The sequence below is a fragment of the Euprymna scolopes genome, chromosome 19, assembly GCF_053919585.1.
Source record: "Euprymna scolopes isolate OS-2025 chromosome 19, ASM5391958v1, whole genome shotgun sequence".
NCBI classification, from domain to species: Eukaryota; Metazoa; Mollusca; class Cephalopoda; order Sepiida; family Sepiolidae; genus Euprymna; species Euprymna scolopes.
This window is the reverse complement of record NC_136500.1, coordinates 116,118,776-116,131,522: the sequence shown is the minus strand read 5'-3', so window position 1 is coordinate 116,131,522 and position 12,747 is coordinate 116,118,776. Positions and strand designations below refer to the sequence as shown.

Genomic DNA, 12,747 nt, shown 5'->3' with positions numbered 1-12,747 from the left:
TGAAACAATTGAATCTGATTGGTTGGTAAACACTAAATATAAAAGCAATCACAAACTATACATTCATGTATTTAACCTAATGATTTTTTTGGAAAATGAAACATGGACATTTTACTTGGCATAAATATATTTTCATACTATAAGCGGCCAGGACAGACCAAAGGGGAGACAACCAAAACAGCAAGACTGAAGCTGGTCTGCACTACACTATATACACAAATGTAGGTAAATTTGAGCATATTTTATTGGTTTGAAAATATAGGTTTTTTTTTTCCAATTTTCATAAAATTTTAACAATAGAATAGTATTATAATCTTCAAAAAGCCTACAATTTTTGATGTAATTTCGTCCCAACCAAAGATATAACCATTTCAATATTCAATTTGGCTACGAGTATATATATATATATATATATATATATATATATATATATATATATATATATATATATATACACACACACAACCCTTTTTTGGCAATTTCATACATTGCAAATCTCAGCAACTATTGATCAGAATTTAACAAATGAAGGCTTGTTGGAAAGGTAATGATCTAACTTGTGTAGTGGGCTATCTGACATTTGCTTTTAAGGTCACACATCATCCAGAGCCTATTTTTGACACTTTTTTACAGCCATAAAATGTTTAAATCATACTCATTTGTTTTCCTAGTTTTGCATATGAATTACAAAATATCTGATATTTCTCCAAAACCTCTGGCCTTCATGGAGGGGAGACTAAAACTTGCTGCTATGGTTTCAAGTGATCTGAAATAACAGTAAGGGGAGACTTGATTCCAAATATTTCTCATATGTTATATCTCCCCTCTTTGGTTTTCATACATAAAGTAAATTTCACAGTGTATAAGGATTATTTGATATTGGAGATATTCATAACCGTACCCTATTTCCAAAAGAGGGGAGATATAACATATGAGAAATATTTGGAATCAAGTCTCCTCCTGCTGTTATTTCAGATCATTTGAAACTATAGCAGCAAGTTTTAGTCTCCCCTACATCAAGGCCAGAGGTTTTGGGGAAATTATATATATATATATATATATATATATATATAAGTGAGTGTGTATGTGTGTGTTTTGATTTGTATGTATACGTGAACGCATGCATTTGAACACTTACCAAATATTCTATAGACAAACAGCCTCCCCCAGGTTCGATGACTCCGTCCTTCATAAGCATATTCAATGTGATACCTCTCCCCCGCCCAGATTTGATTGGAACTTCATTTGGGCCAGTGACATGGGTAGCCCCAGCCACCCCCCTGGCCTTCCCCGTATTAACAGGATTGATTGCGTAGTTCTTAATTGATTGGTTATGGATCTGTTTTTCCTTCATCTTTAGCTGCTGACCACTGAGCTGCTGCTGCTTTTGGTGCTGGGGATGCAGGTAAGGCTTGGGAGCCTGCTGCACCTGGGGTTTGGCAAGATGGAGATGACGTTGCGGTGGTTGTGGAATGTGAAGCTTTGGACCCTCGACTGACCAGGTCCTTGTTGGAGTCGGAGGGTTCGGCGATTTGATAACAACAAAGTTGCTCTTGTAGATATCATCATCGTTATCATCATCCTCATCATCATCTTCCTCATCATCTTCATCTAATATGTCAATACGGTTGGTTGGTGGAGGCATGATGATGATTGGGGTGACCGCTTTCGCGTTAGTGACATCTTTACCGGCTCTATCTGCTCCTTGTCTTTGATTACCGTCATTGTCATTCCCGTCATCACCGAGGGTCATTTCTTCATCGTCTACTCCCTCTTTTCGCCCGATAATTTTCATCTCCTCATTCTCTATTCTCTTTATTATTTCTTTATCTTCTTCCTCCTCCTCCTCCTCCTCATCTTCTTCCTCCATTTCTTGGTCATCACCGGTGTGGCCTCTTTGGTCAGTATCACTATAACTGCCCGTACTGCTGCTAGTACTGCTATTACCAATAATGCCGTTGTTGCTGTCTTCGTAAAGAGACTCACAGGTAGAATCCATTTTCAAGGCCTTCACTTCCTCTGCGTCACTTTCTGAAACAAACAAAATGAAATCAGAATTAAAATTTCAAAACTTAAGTTCCAAATTTTGGAATAAGGAAAAAAATAAACAACTGCAAGGACCCCCCCCTCCTTCCCCAACACTTATATTTTTTTTAATAATCCAATAATCCAATCTTGGGAGGGATTAGTCCAACTAGTAATAACATCCATTTTCATAACCAATATGTAATTTTGGTGTTTGTGTAGATTTGTTAAAATCAACACATTTCAGGTGAAAACATCATTACATACTTATGTGACATGTCGAAATTAGTATACATAAAAAAAAATAACAAAAAAAATGATCCAATAGATGAGGTCCTGGATATGACCTTAAACTTTATCCAGTGGTGAGGCCCCAGCTTGCGGGCTTTGGAGAGTGTGGAGCCACCCTTTAATTGCCATTGCTCCCAGGTCCACTCTGACCCGGAGTGGTAGTACCTGTTAGGGTCCCAACCATAGGTTAAATAGAAACCGACTTGAAAACAACAAATATATTCTATTAAAAACTTTTTCTTCAAAATCTTTGGATTTGGCATTAAATAACCTGAAAAGGGTTGATATGCCGTAAAACAAAAACAACCAACCAACCATCCAATAGATGACGTGTTAGAAGTATTAAAAAAAAAAAAAGAATCAGCCACATTTACATTCTGAAATTTTATGTTTAACTAGCAAGACCTGTAAACCAGCATTGCCCGGTGGAAACATGCCTCAGCTTGCAAAAAGAGTAGCAAAAAAGTATAAAGCATTGGGCGATAACATGCAGGTACTGTTGAATTATAAAATGGCAATTAAAGGAATGCATAAAGCAGTATTAAAAGTACGAAAAATGGTCCATCAGAATAATAAAGGACTGTGTAGAGTGATCGGAATCAGTGGTAGCAGTTCTTGCTGTTTCTGGTTATTGTTCAAGTCTTCCTCTTCTTTTTAACTCTTCCGTTAATAGTATTGAATTAAATTCCATTTTTATGTCGTCTGTTTCTAATGTGTAAAACAAAACAATTATGACTTTTTCAACTTACTTCTTTGAGTACTGTCATGTTAAGAACGGCTTTCAGAATAGACGCCACCAACCTCCCTATCTTAAGAACGGCATTCGGAGTAGGCAACAACAAAAGGAGAAAAAAAAAACTTGGATTCCTGCAAACATGCCTACCTTTTTAGTATATGAACTTTTGTAATTATTTAGTAGATTTTTTTTACAGAAGAACATAAAATTTTAATGAGATCGATCGTATATCACCATTTTGTCTATTTCACAGACGAGTAGGGGCCGCCTTTAAACGAAAAAGTGATTCTCTCTCCTCTGATTTCGATCGAGCACGTGGTACAATGGAGGAAGAGGTGGCTGGTTACTTTTAATGTATCTAAAACCAAGCTCCTATCTTTACATCAACGCTCTGATCCCGATCTGGCATCAATTGAAATGGATGGCTCTTGTCTTGGGGAAGCCCCATGTTTTGATAAGCTTCTGGGTTTGACCTTTACTCCTGATCTGAAATGGAACACATATATCAAGTCTGTTGCCAAGGTTGCTGGAAAAATGGTAGGATCCTTCTACCGCTTCAGAAGATATCTCACTGCTGATGCAATTCTCTATCTATATAAAAGCCAAGTACGTCCAAGTACTGCTGCCACATATGGGCAGGAGCTGCTAAAAATAGCCTATCCTGCCTTGACAGAGTATAAAATAGGCTTCGTGGCTTAGTGGGGGGTACCCTTTTCTCTTCCCTGTAACCTCTTTCCCACAGGAGAGATGTTGCAAGCCTGTCTTTGTTTTATCGTTACTACCATGAGCTCCAATCCCTGGTCCCCCCTTGCCAATCTTTCATGAAAAACACCTGTCTAGCTGAAACCACTGTCAGTAATTTTCCCCACTCTTTATCTCTGCCTAAATCAAAATGTAGATTCCATGAACAAAGCTTCTTTCTTAGAAGTGCACGTCTATGGAACTGTCTTCCGTTGGCCTGTTTTCCAGATCACTACAATCTGATTGTCTTCAAGTCCAATGTAAACAAGTTCCTGATGAACCGCCCCCTTAAGTAAGACACTTTATCAAATCTCAACACCGTACTGTACACGCAATAACCCTTATCCCCAAGTGGCTTCCGGGCCTTGATACATGGTGACCACTTTGTAAAAAAAAAAAAAAAAGAAAAGAAAAGGGAATTAAAAAAAAAAAAAAAAGAACAGAGAAACTCTGTAAAATAAGTGAAAAAAAACTAAAATATTTATGTATTTTTTCTGCCCATGTTTCAAAATAATCTCTTCAAATTTTGACAAACTTGAAGCTGTGATGGAATTATCTCCCTTGGTGCACTCCCCTCCTCGTGCACAAAATAAACAAGATGGCGAGATATGACAGATCTTATTAAAATTTGATTTTCCTCTGTTTAAAAAAATACCTGATCAAATTAAGTGAATTTTTTTTTTTTTTTTTCGGAGAACTTTATTCTATAATGAGGATGTACAAAATGACTTTTTTTTCAATATTTTCATTTTTTAATGTCTTGATCAAACTGTACAAGTACCCGTTTTTGTACTACTAGCTTTTCAAGTTGAAAAACTTACAAACATTAAAAAAAAGTGAAAATTAATATATCAATGTCGATAAGTAAACAAAACGTCCATTTTCTGTTTATTTTTCAATTGGCCGATAAATTTATTTTTTTATAATAAATATATTTGCGTCTTGAGGAAGAAAAAAAATGTTCTGGTGCTACCAGATCAGGCCGTTTGAAGATATTGGCTTCAAGAGACGAAATGCACCTAAGATTGATGCTTTTTGTTTTTCTATTTCCTTTTGCAAAACTTAATTATGTTCTCCTTTCTCTTTCTATCTCCCCCCCCTGCCCCGTTTCCTAACTGATTCCCTAACTTAAAATCTACCAAACATTACTACTGTAACCCTTTTCCCTCTCTCATTGCAAAACTCATTCATGTTCTGCAGGGCAGGAAACAAAAACGATAAAATCTACTATGGAACAACCAAACCAAACACTAAAAACTAGCGATTGAAGATACAAAGAGCTTGGAGAAAAAAAATCTTCTACAAAATAACCGGATGCAACATGAATACTATTTCCAAAATAATTGGATTCGGCATCAAGCAATCCGAAAAGGGTTGATATGCTGTAAAACAAAGCAAGCGAATCAAACTCTGCAAATAAATATTTGAAGATATAAAGAACTTGAAGCATAAAAACTAATAAAAATAATTGGATTCGGCATTAAATAACCTGAAAAGGGTAGATATGTCGTAAAACTAAACAATCAAACCAAAAAAAATGTTATTCTGAAACGAAATTAAAAAAAAAAAAATTTGTTCTTATTCTCTTTGCAAAAGCCTGGTATCAAAAATACAGCGGCATGCTAAATCTGTCCTTTTCATAGGCCAGCACCAGTGCTGCATTTAACCTGGATCCCTATCATTTTTTCAAGCTTCTCATCATCGTGGGAACATTTTATTTTGCTGTGATGTTTTTCTGTGATTTTAAAAATGCAAAGAATTAGAATTTAAAAACAATCTATTTTACCTTTCAAGCATTTGTTTTTTTGTTTTTTTTTCTCCAAATGGGTTCATTGCTTTCATGTTCTACAATCGTATAGGCATAAAAAGATGACATGATTCCATTTCCGTTTGATGAAAACCACTTTTCTGTTTTTGTTGCAGACCATCTACTAGTTGAACAATAGGAGCCTTCTATCAGGTCTGAAAGTAACGAGTGAGATCAAAGATGCACCACTGTATAACTCAGGTTCTCTACTGATCCAAGTTATAACAACAGAACCATTGCCAGCACCCTAAAAATGCAAATCCTAACAGTTTAATGCTTCAGGGCACAGCTTAAAGTTTCTGGCGACGGTTATGGTCTTCGGTGTGGTTTCAAGTGAAGGCCACATCATGCCACCTCACATCTTCAAAGTCGGCTTGAAAGTCAACACCAAAGTGTATCTGGATGTGCTGAAGAGTATGGTGATCCCTGGATGCAATCAGGTGGCAGCTGGCAGATCCTGGGTGTGGCAGCAGGACTCAGTGCAGGCCTACAAGTCCAAAGAGACTTAGGCTTGGCTTCAGAAGGTGTGCTACGACTTTGTACTCTTCTCTCACTGGCCTCTCCCTTCCTCACCCTGACCTGAACCCGCTGAAGACTACTTTGTTTGGTCATACGTCAAGAATATCACCCACAGATGAAAAATAAAATTTTTAAATAAAATAAAAATTCTATAGGACATGGATACACAAACCTATTCAAGCAAGAAGACCAGATATCATAATAGTTAACAAGGAAGAAAAGTCCTGTCAGATTGTAGATTTTGCTGTCCCAGCAGACTACAAAGTGAAGAGCAAGGAGACAGAAGCAAAGCAAATACATGGGAGTAGCCAAAGAGCTCAAAGGGATATGGAAGATGAAGAAAGTCAAGATAACGCCACTAATAGTAGGAGCACTAGGAACAATACTGAAAATTTTTTAACAAAGAATGGGAGAGATTAGAATCTGAGGGATGGCTGAGAAGATACAACGGATAACAATAATGAAAACGGCTGAAATATTAAGGAAAACCCTTGAATACGGAGACTAACACACATGAGCTTCGGACACAAGCCGGACATATCGAAATTGGTACAGATGTAAAGCACAAAGAAACATAATATGAAAACTGAAACGATATAATTATACGTTAGCCGTCTGTGTTCCTGCCTTCCCCTTACTTTTTTTCTTATATTTTGTGTGTCACTATAAACTGATGCCACACCAAATAATCAAGGAGAGTCAAGGAGGATGGAATGATCGCGGAGAGAAAGCACTAGCCAGACCTCCGCTGGATGAGTGCAAAGAGGACCAGGACCTTGAGATGGCATATTGCCATCCAAATTGCAGTGAAGACCAATGGTCATCGCCAATGAAAAATCAATGGTAAGTGGTTGTTGCGATAATACAAATTCATCCGCAAAGATTATCGAAAGAGGTGGAGAGTACTGGAAATCTGGAGAAACTTGTTGTCACTCAGACTCCAGAGAACACCACAAATTGTTCTCAAAGAGAAATCTTTGATGATGGCCTGTGTGATTACTTCTAGTTAGTAAATAATAATAATCACAGTTAAGATGCTGAAAGAGAAGGTTAAAAAGCTTTCAAATTGGAAAACGCCTGGTCTTGACAGAATCCAAGGATACCGGTTGAAAAGATTTCCAGTTCTTCCCCCACTTCTTGCAACAACGCGAAATGACTTTCTGATTGGCTGACAAAGAGCACTACATTCTTGATCAAGAAAGATAAAACAAAAGAGGGTCAAGTTAAAAACTTTGGACCAATTACTTGTGTAGTATTGGGAATCCCAGCTTAAATACTATCTACATAGTTTTGAGAAATAGTAAGTTATGTAAGTATATTTTCGATTCCCATCAGCGAATTTAGTGGGGTCACAGAAGCTTAAGGTTGACAGGTATCAACCTAGATAGAATGCACTGGAAATTAGGGGTAACGGGAATTGTGGTCGTAGGCTTCCGGTTGACGGACACATGGGCTGAGAGTTGGTCTTAGGCAGCAGAGAATGTAGACGGGAAATCTTGGGTCTCTGACAACCATGGGTTCCAGATATAGGCTTGCTTTTTAATAAAGAATTGAAGCTTCAAATCCATCTTGTGTTATCAATGCGTCTGTCTGCAGCAGTGACCACTCCCCACGAGATGGAGACCAGCATCCAAAAAGATATCCGCTGGACAAGGCAAGCAGGTATGTACACATTATATATTTGCACATACACGTCGAGACCCTTCAAGGCAAGAAACGGTGTAAGGATAGAACATACACATCCATATAAGTAAGAACATGTATGTAAAAACACACAGACTTTAAAAGTACCTGTAAAAGTAATCGTAAAAAGAGAACAGTAAAAAGGAAATGATTAGCAAAGTAAATGAATAAATAAATAAGAAATAAATAAGTAAGTAAATAAATAAATAAGAAATAAATAATAAATAAATAAGAAATAAATAAATAAGAAATAAATAAGAAATAAATAATAAATAAATAAATAAGAAATAAATAAAAAAGAAATAAATAAGAAGTAAATAAATAAATAAATAAGAAATAAATAAATAATAAATAAATAAATAAGAAATAAATAAGAAATAAATAAATAAGAAATAAATAAGAAATAAATAAGAAGTAAATAAATAAATAAGAAATAAATAAATAAATAAGAAATAAGAAATAAATAATAAATAAATAAATAAATAAATAAGAAATAAATAAGAAATAAATAAGAAATAAATAAATAAGAAATAAATAAGAAATAAATAAGAAATAAATAAATAAATAAGAAATAAATAAATAAATAAGAAATAAATAAGAAGTAAATAAATAAATAAGAAATAAATAAATAAATAAGAAATAAGAAATAAATAATAAATAAATAAATAAATAAATAAGAAATAAATAAGAAATAAATAAATAATAAATAAATAAGAAATAAATAAATAAATAATAAATAAATAAATAAATAAGAAATAAATAAGAAATAAATAAATAAGAAATAAATAAATAAGAAATAAATAAGAAGTAAATAAATAAATAAATAAGAAATAATAAATAAATAATAAATAAATAAATAAATAATAAATAAATAATAAATAAATAAATAATAAATAAATAAATAAATAAGAAATAAATAAGAAATAAATAAATAAGAAATAAACAATAAATAAATAAGTAAATAAATAAATAATAAATAAATAAGTAAATAAATAAATAATATATAACTAGAAACACGCAAACAGAATTTCGGAACACTTGCCTCTCAATTATGTGGAAACTTTTCACTAGCATACTGTCTTAAAGTATCTATGATCATTTGGACCAAAACAACTTGCTGGCTGAGGAACAAAAAAGCTGCCGAAAAAGATAATGAGTCACCAAGGATCAGCTTCTGATTGATAAAATGATCCTAAGAAGCTGTAAATGAAGATCTACTAACCTTGTCATCGGCTGCGCAGATTATAAGAAGACATTTGACATAGTGCCCCATTCATCGATACACACAAATGCTTGGAAAATTTTCGGAATAACCCCAACATTCAAACGAGAATAGCAAAACCAACTTAACTTCCGGGAATGTTGCATTAGACAAAGTGAAAATTAAGAGAGAGGCATTTTCCAGGGCGATAGTTTTTTTTTCCCTTTGCTTTTTGTCATCAGCTTCATCTCGATGTCACGTCTTGTGATGAAATGTGAAAACAAGATATGAACTTGGGAAAGGACTTCCTACAGTCAATCACCTACTATTCATGGATGACCTTAAAGGTTTTGGAAAGAATGAGAACCAACTTGATACCCTAAAGAATACAATCAGATTGTTTAGTAATGAAATAAGGATGGAATTTGTCATCAGCGAATGTTTTATTCTTGTGATGAAAAGAGGCAAACTCGTTCATTCAGATTCGATGAAGAATGTTAACAGCGATAGAATCTATAAATATTTGAGGGAAAAATGAAAAACCAGATCACAGCTGAGTACAACAGAAGATTAAAGATTATTCTTAAATCGCACCTCCACAGTTGGAACACAATATATGTCATCAATGTCAGAGCAGTAGCTATCATTCGATATACTGCTGGTATGCTTGACTGCAATATAGATGAATTAAAATGTTAGGACACAAATTCACATGAAATGCTTACAATTTATGGGCCTTTTGATAAGAAAAGAGATGTGGAACACTATTATCTACCTAGAAAAGAAGGTGGTTGAGGTTTAGGGTTAGGGTTAGGGTTGAAAGTATGGTAAACACAGAGGAAAAAAGCTTAACTAAATTTATTTCAGAGATTAATGAAACTCTTCTTCATGAAGTGAAAAGGGGAAAAATTCGTAAAACCTAAGGTGAAAAAGAGTCAGAGGTTGCAAGAGAGAAGGTGGGGGGGGGGGGGGTTATTAAAAAAAAAAATCTTTAAGAATACTAAATTTAAAGATTATGACAGCTGGAATTTACTTAGAGCACTTTAATGGCAGACCAAGGCAGTTGCACTATGTTTACAAAATTGCAGAATCTCTGATATGCAATTTTGTGTAATAAAAGGGAAGAAACATTAGCACATATTATGTCAGAATGTCCTATGCTAGCTAACAGCAATATAAAAAATGGAGACAAGGACAAAGTCGCTCAAGTCCTACACTGGGATATATTTAAACTCTATGCATTAGACCACAACGAGAAGTGGTATGAGCATAAACCAGAAGTGGTACAGGAAAACGACAATGTCAAACTTCTTTGGGATTTTTGTATTATTTAGATTTTTCGGACTACTGTTATCATTTTGAATGTCATTTTTACAATATTTCAGTTGATGTAACCTCAGACCTTCTTCAGGTGTATCTTGTTGAACTCAAGAATTTAGATGGAATTTCTGCAAGGACTCATGGCGCAGTGGTTAAAGTACTGAGAAAAATTAATTGTAAAAGTGGTGTTCTCATGAGGGTTAAAGGTTCAATTCTCAGTGTGGGCGACCAAAAAATGCAAATTATTTAGGATCTCTATCCAATTATGGCTGATGGGAAGAAAGCATGCTACCATGAAGTGAATAAAGGGGTGCGTTTAAAATTCCGTCCAAATTCCACAAGTTCGACAAGATACACCTGAAGAATTCGGAGGTTAAATTGATTGAAACGTTGTGAAAATGGCACTCAAGATGAGAACAGTAGTCCACAGAATCTAAATAATACTGATAACCAATCCTCATCTCAAAAATTCAAAAACGTATAAAAATGTGTTTGTGCATACAAAGTGATAAGGTCCTTGAACATTCGAAACCTGACGTAATTTTTCTAAACAAAAACCAGAACTCAATCATTGACATAGTCTGCCATTTCGGTATCAGAGTATAAAAGAAAGAAGATGAAAAAATAAAATATCAAGATCCAAAAATGTGAATTAGTTAAAACTATGGAAATGTAAAGAAGTCAACACGATTCCCATTTTAATTGGAATGCCATAACGAAAAACAACCATAAATGGCTTAAACAGATTGAGACAATTTCTTTTCTAAATTTGCAAAAGGCTTGCTTGTTAGGAATGACGAAAGTTTTAAGGTACAGCCTGAATGTCTAAAGTCAAACAGATCAAAGTGATGTTCAAAAAAAAAAAACAAAAAAAAAAAAATCCAACTAGAACATCCAAAAGTTGAGACTACTATATAGTAGTAGTAGTAGTAGTAGTAGTAGTAATAATAATAATAATAATAATTTTTTTTTTTATTACATTTTCACCCCACACAAGGCAAATTGCCACTTTGGTGTAGGGGGCTACTATCAGGGGCAACAACTACTGGGGTACTATGTAGGGATTTGGGCAGCAAGATGTCGGTCCACGTTACACTTGAACTTCTGCACGTCAGTACTGTTGGGGAAGCAGGGACCTGGAATGGAATTCCAGAGTCTAGTGGTTCTGGGGAAGAAACTATTGGAGTAAAAAGATCTTTTACATCTAGGGATCTCTACAGTGTGGGGGTGGGATTTAGCAGCCTGTCGGGTTTGTCGAGGGTGCTCACGTCGTGGGGGCACAAGTGATTGCAGTTCGTCAGAGCATTCACCACTAAAATACTTGTAGAAAAGGCAGAGGGATGCAACATTTCGTCGATGGGACAGAGGCTGAAGCCTAGATGCCAGTTCAGGGCCTATCAGGTTTGCGACTCTCTTTCGAACCTTGTCAAGGAGCGAGAGACTAGTAGCAGATGCACCAGCCCAGATGTGACAGCAATACTCCATACATGGGCGAATGGTGGCCTTATAGAGGTACAGGATACTTTCGGGTGTTAGTAGTTGTCTAGCACGGTAGAGAGAGCCCACCTTTCTTGCAGTGGCCCTTAAGTGCTTTCTATCAGTACATGTGATAAAAAAAACTGCAGCCCCTTATTAACCAGATCTCATTTAATACCAAGACAAATATCTTGTAGGAGTGAACCTAAGTGACATCAGGCCACATACTACTACCATGAAGAAAAGACATTGTTTCTTTAATCCTCTCTTTCTCTAAAAGAACTCAACTAACCAAGATACCCAAAAATCTATTCCCTTTTCTCTTCTGCTGTTGCTGCTCGCTCACCCACCCACGCACTCTCTCTCTCTCTTTGACCGATGATTGACCTAAAAAGGATTGGACAGTCAATCTCCAGGCTTCTACGTTGTCACACGTGTCCTGCGAAGAGCAGACACAGAATTCTAAAAGTATGTAAACACTAAGAAAATAATATATTCCTCTCAAGCTAATATTTGTATCCACTTTGTCAGTTATAACAACCAATAAACAAATATTACAATACTAAATGTATTCAATAAATAACAATAAATAAACTAAATAAATAAAATATACAATAAGAAAATCAAAATTAAAAATAAAAATAATTCGCCCCTACCCATCCAGCATCCACCTTTGTAACCACCACCACCACCACCACCACCACCACCACCACCACCACTCAGACATGCTTGAATATATATATTTATTTATATAATTTGCACCTAATATCAGAGAGGTGGAAATGTTCAACATGTGTGTTTAATTATTATAAGAAGTGGTAAGTTATTAATGGATTATTGTAATCAGCTCCATTTAAGCACATGCAATTCTCTTGGGGAGAAATAAAGAAGATTGCATACATCATGAATTGAACATTATATATATTAATATAATTAATATATGCTAAG

At 35.0% G+C, this 12,747-nt stretch overlaps 1 protein-coding gene across 4 annotated transcripts in view; it reads right to left on the bottom strand.

The window, feature by feature from the left end:
* LOC145239890 (uncharacterized) overlaps positions 1-12,747 on the bottom strand; it is a 576,000-nt gene that overhangs the window by 52,631 nt on the left and 510,622 nt on the right. For all 4 annotated transcript variants that reach the window (XM_080103506.1, XM_080103507.1, XM_080103508.1 and 1 more), the window contains exon 2: positions 1,139-2,031. In XM_080103506.1, coding sequence (XP_079959632.1) covers positions 1,139-2,031 — 893 coding nt within the window. The remainder of the gene's footprint in view (positions 1-1,138; positions 2,032-12,747) is intronic.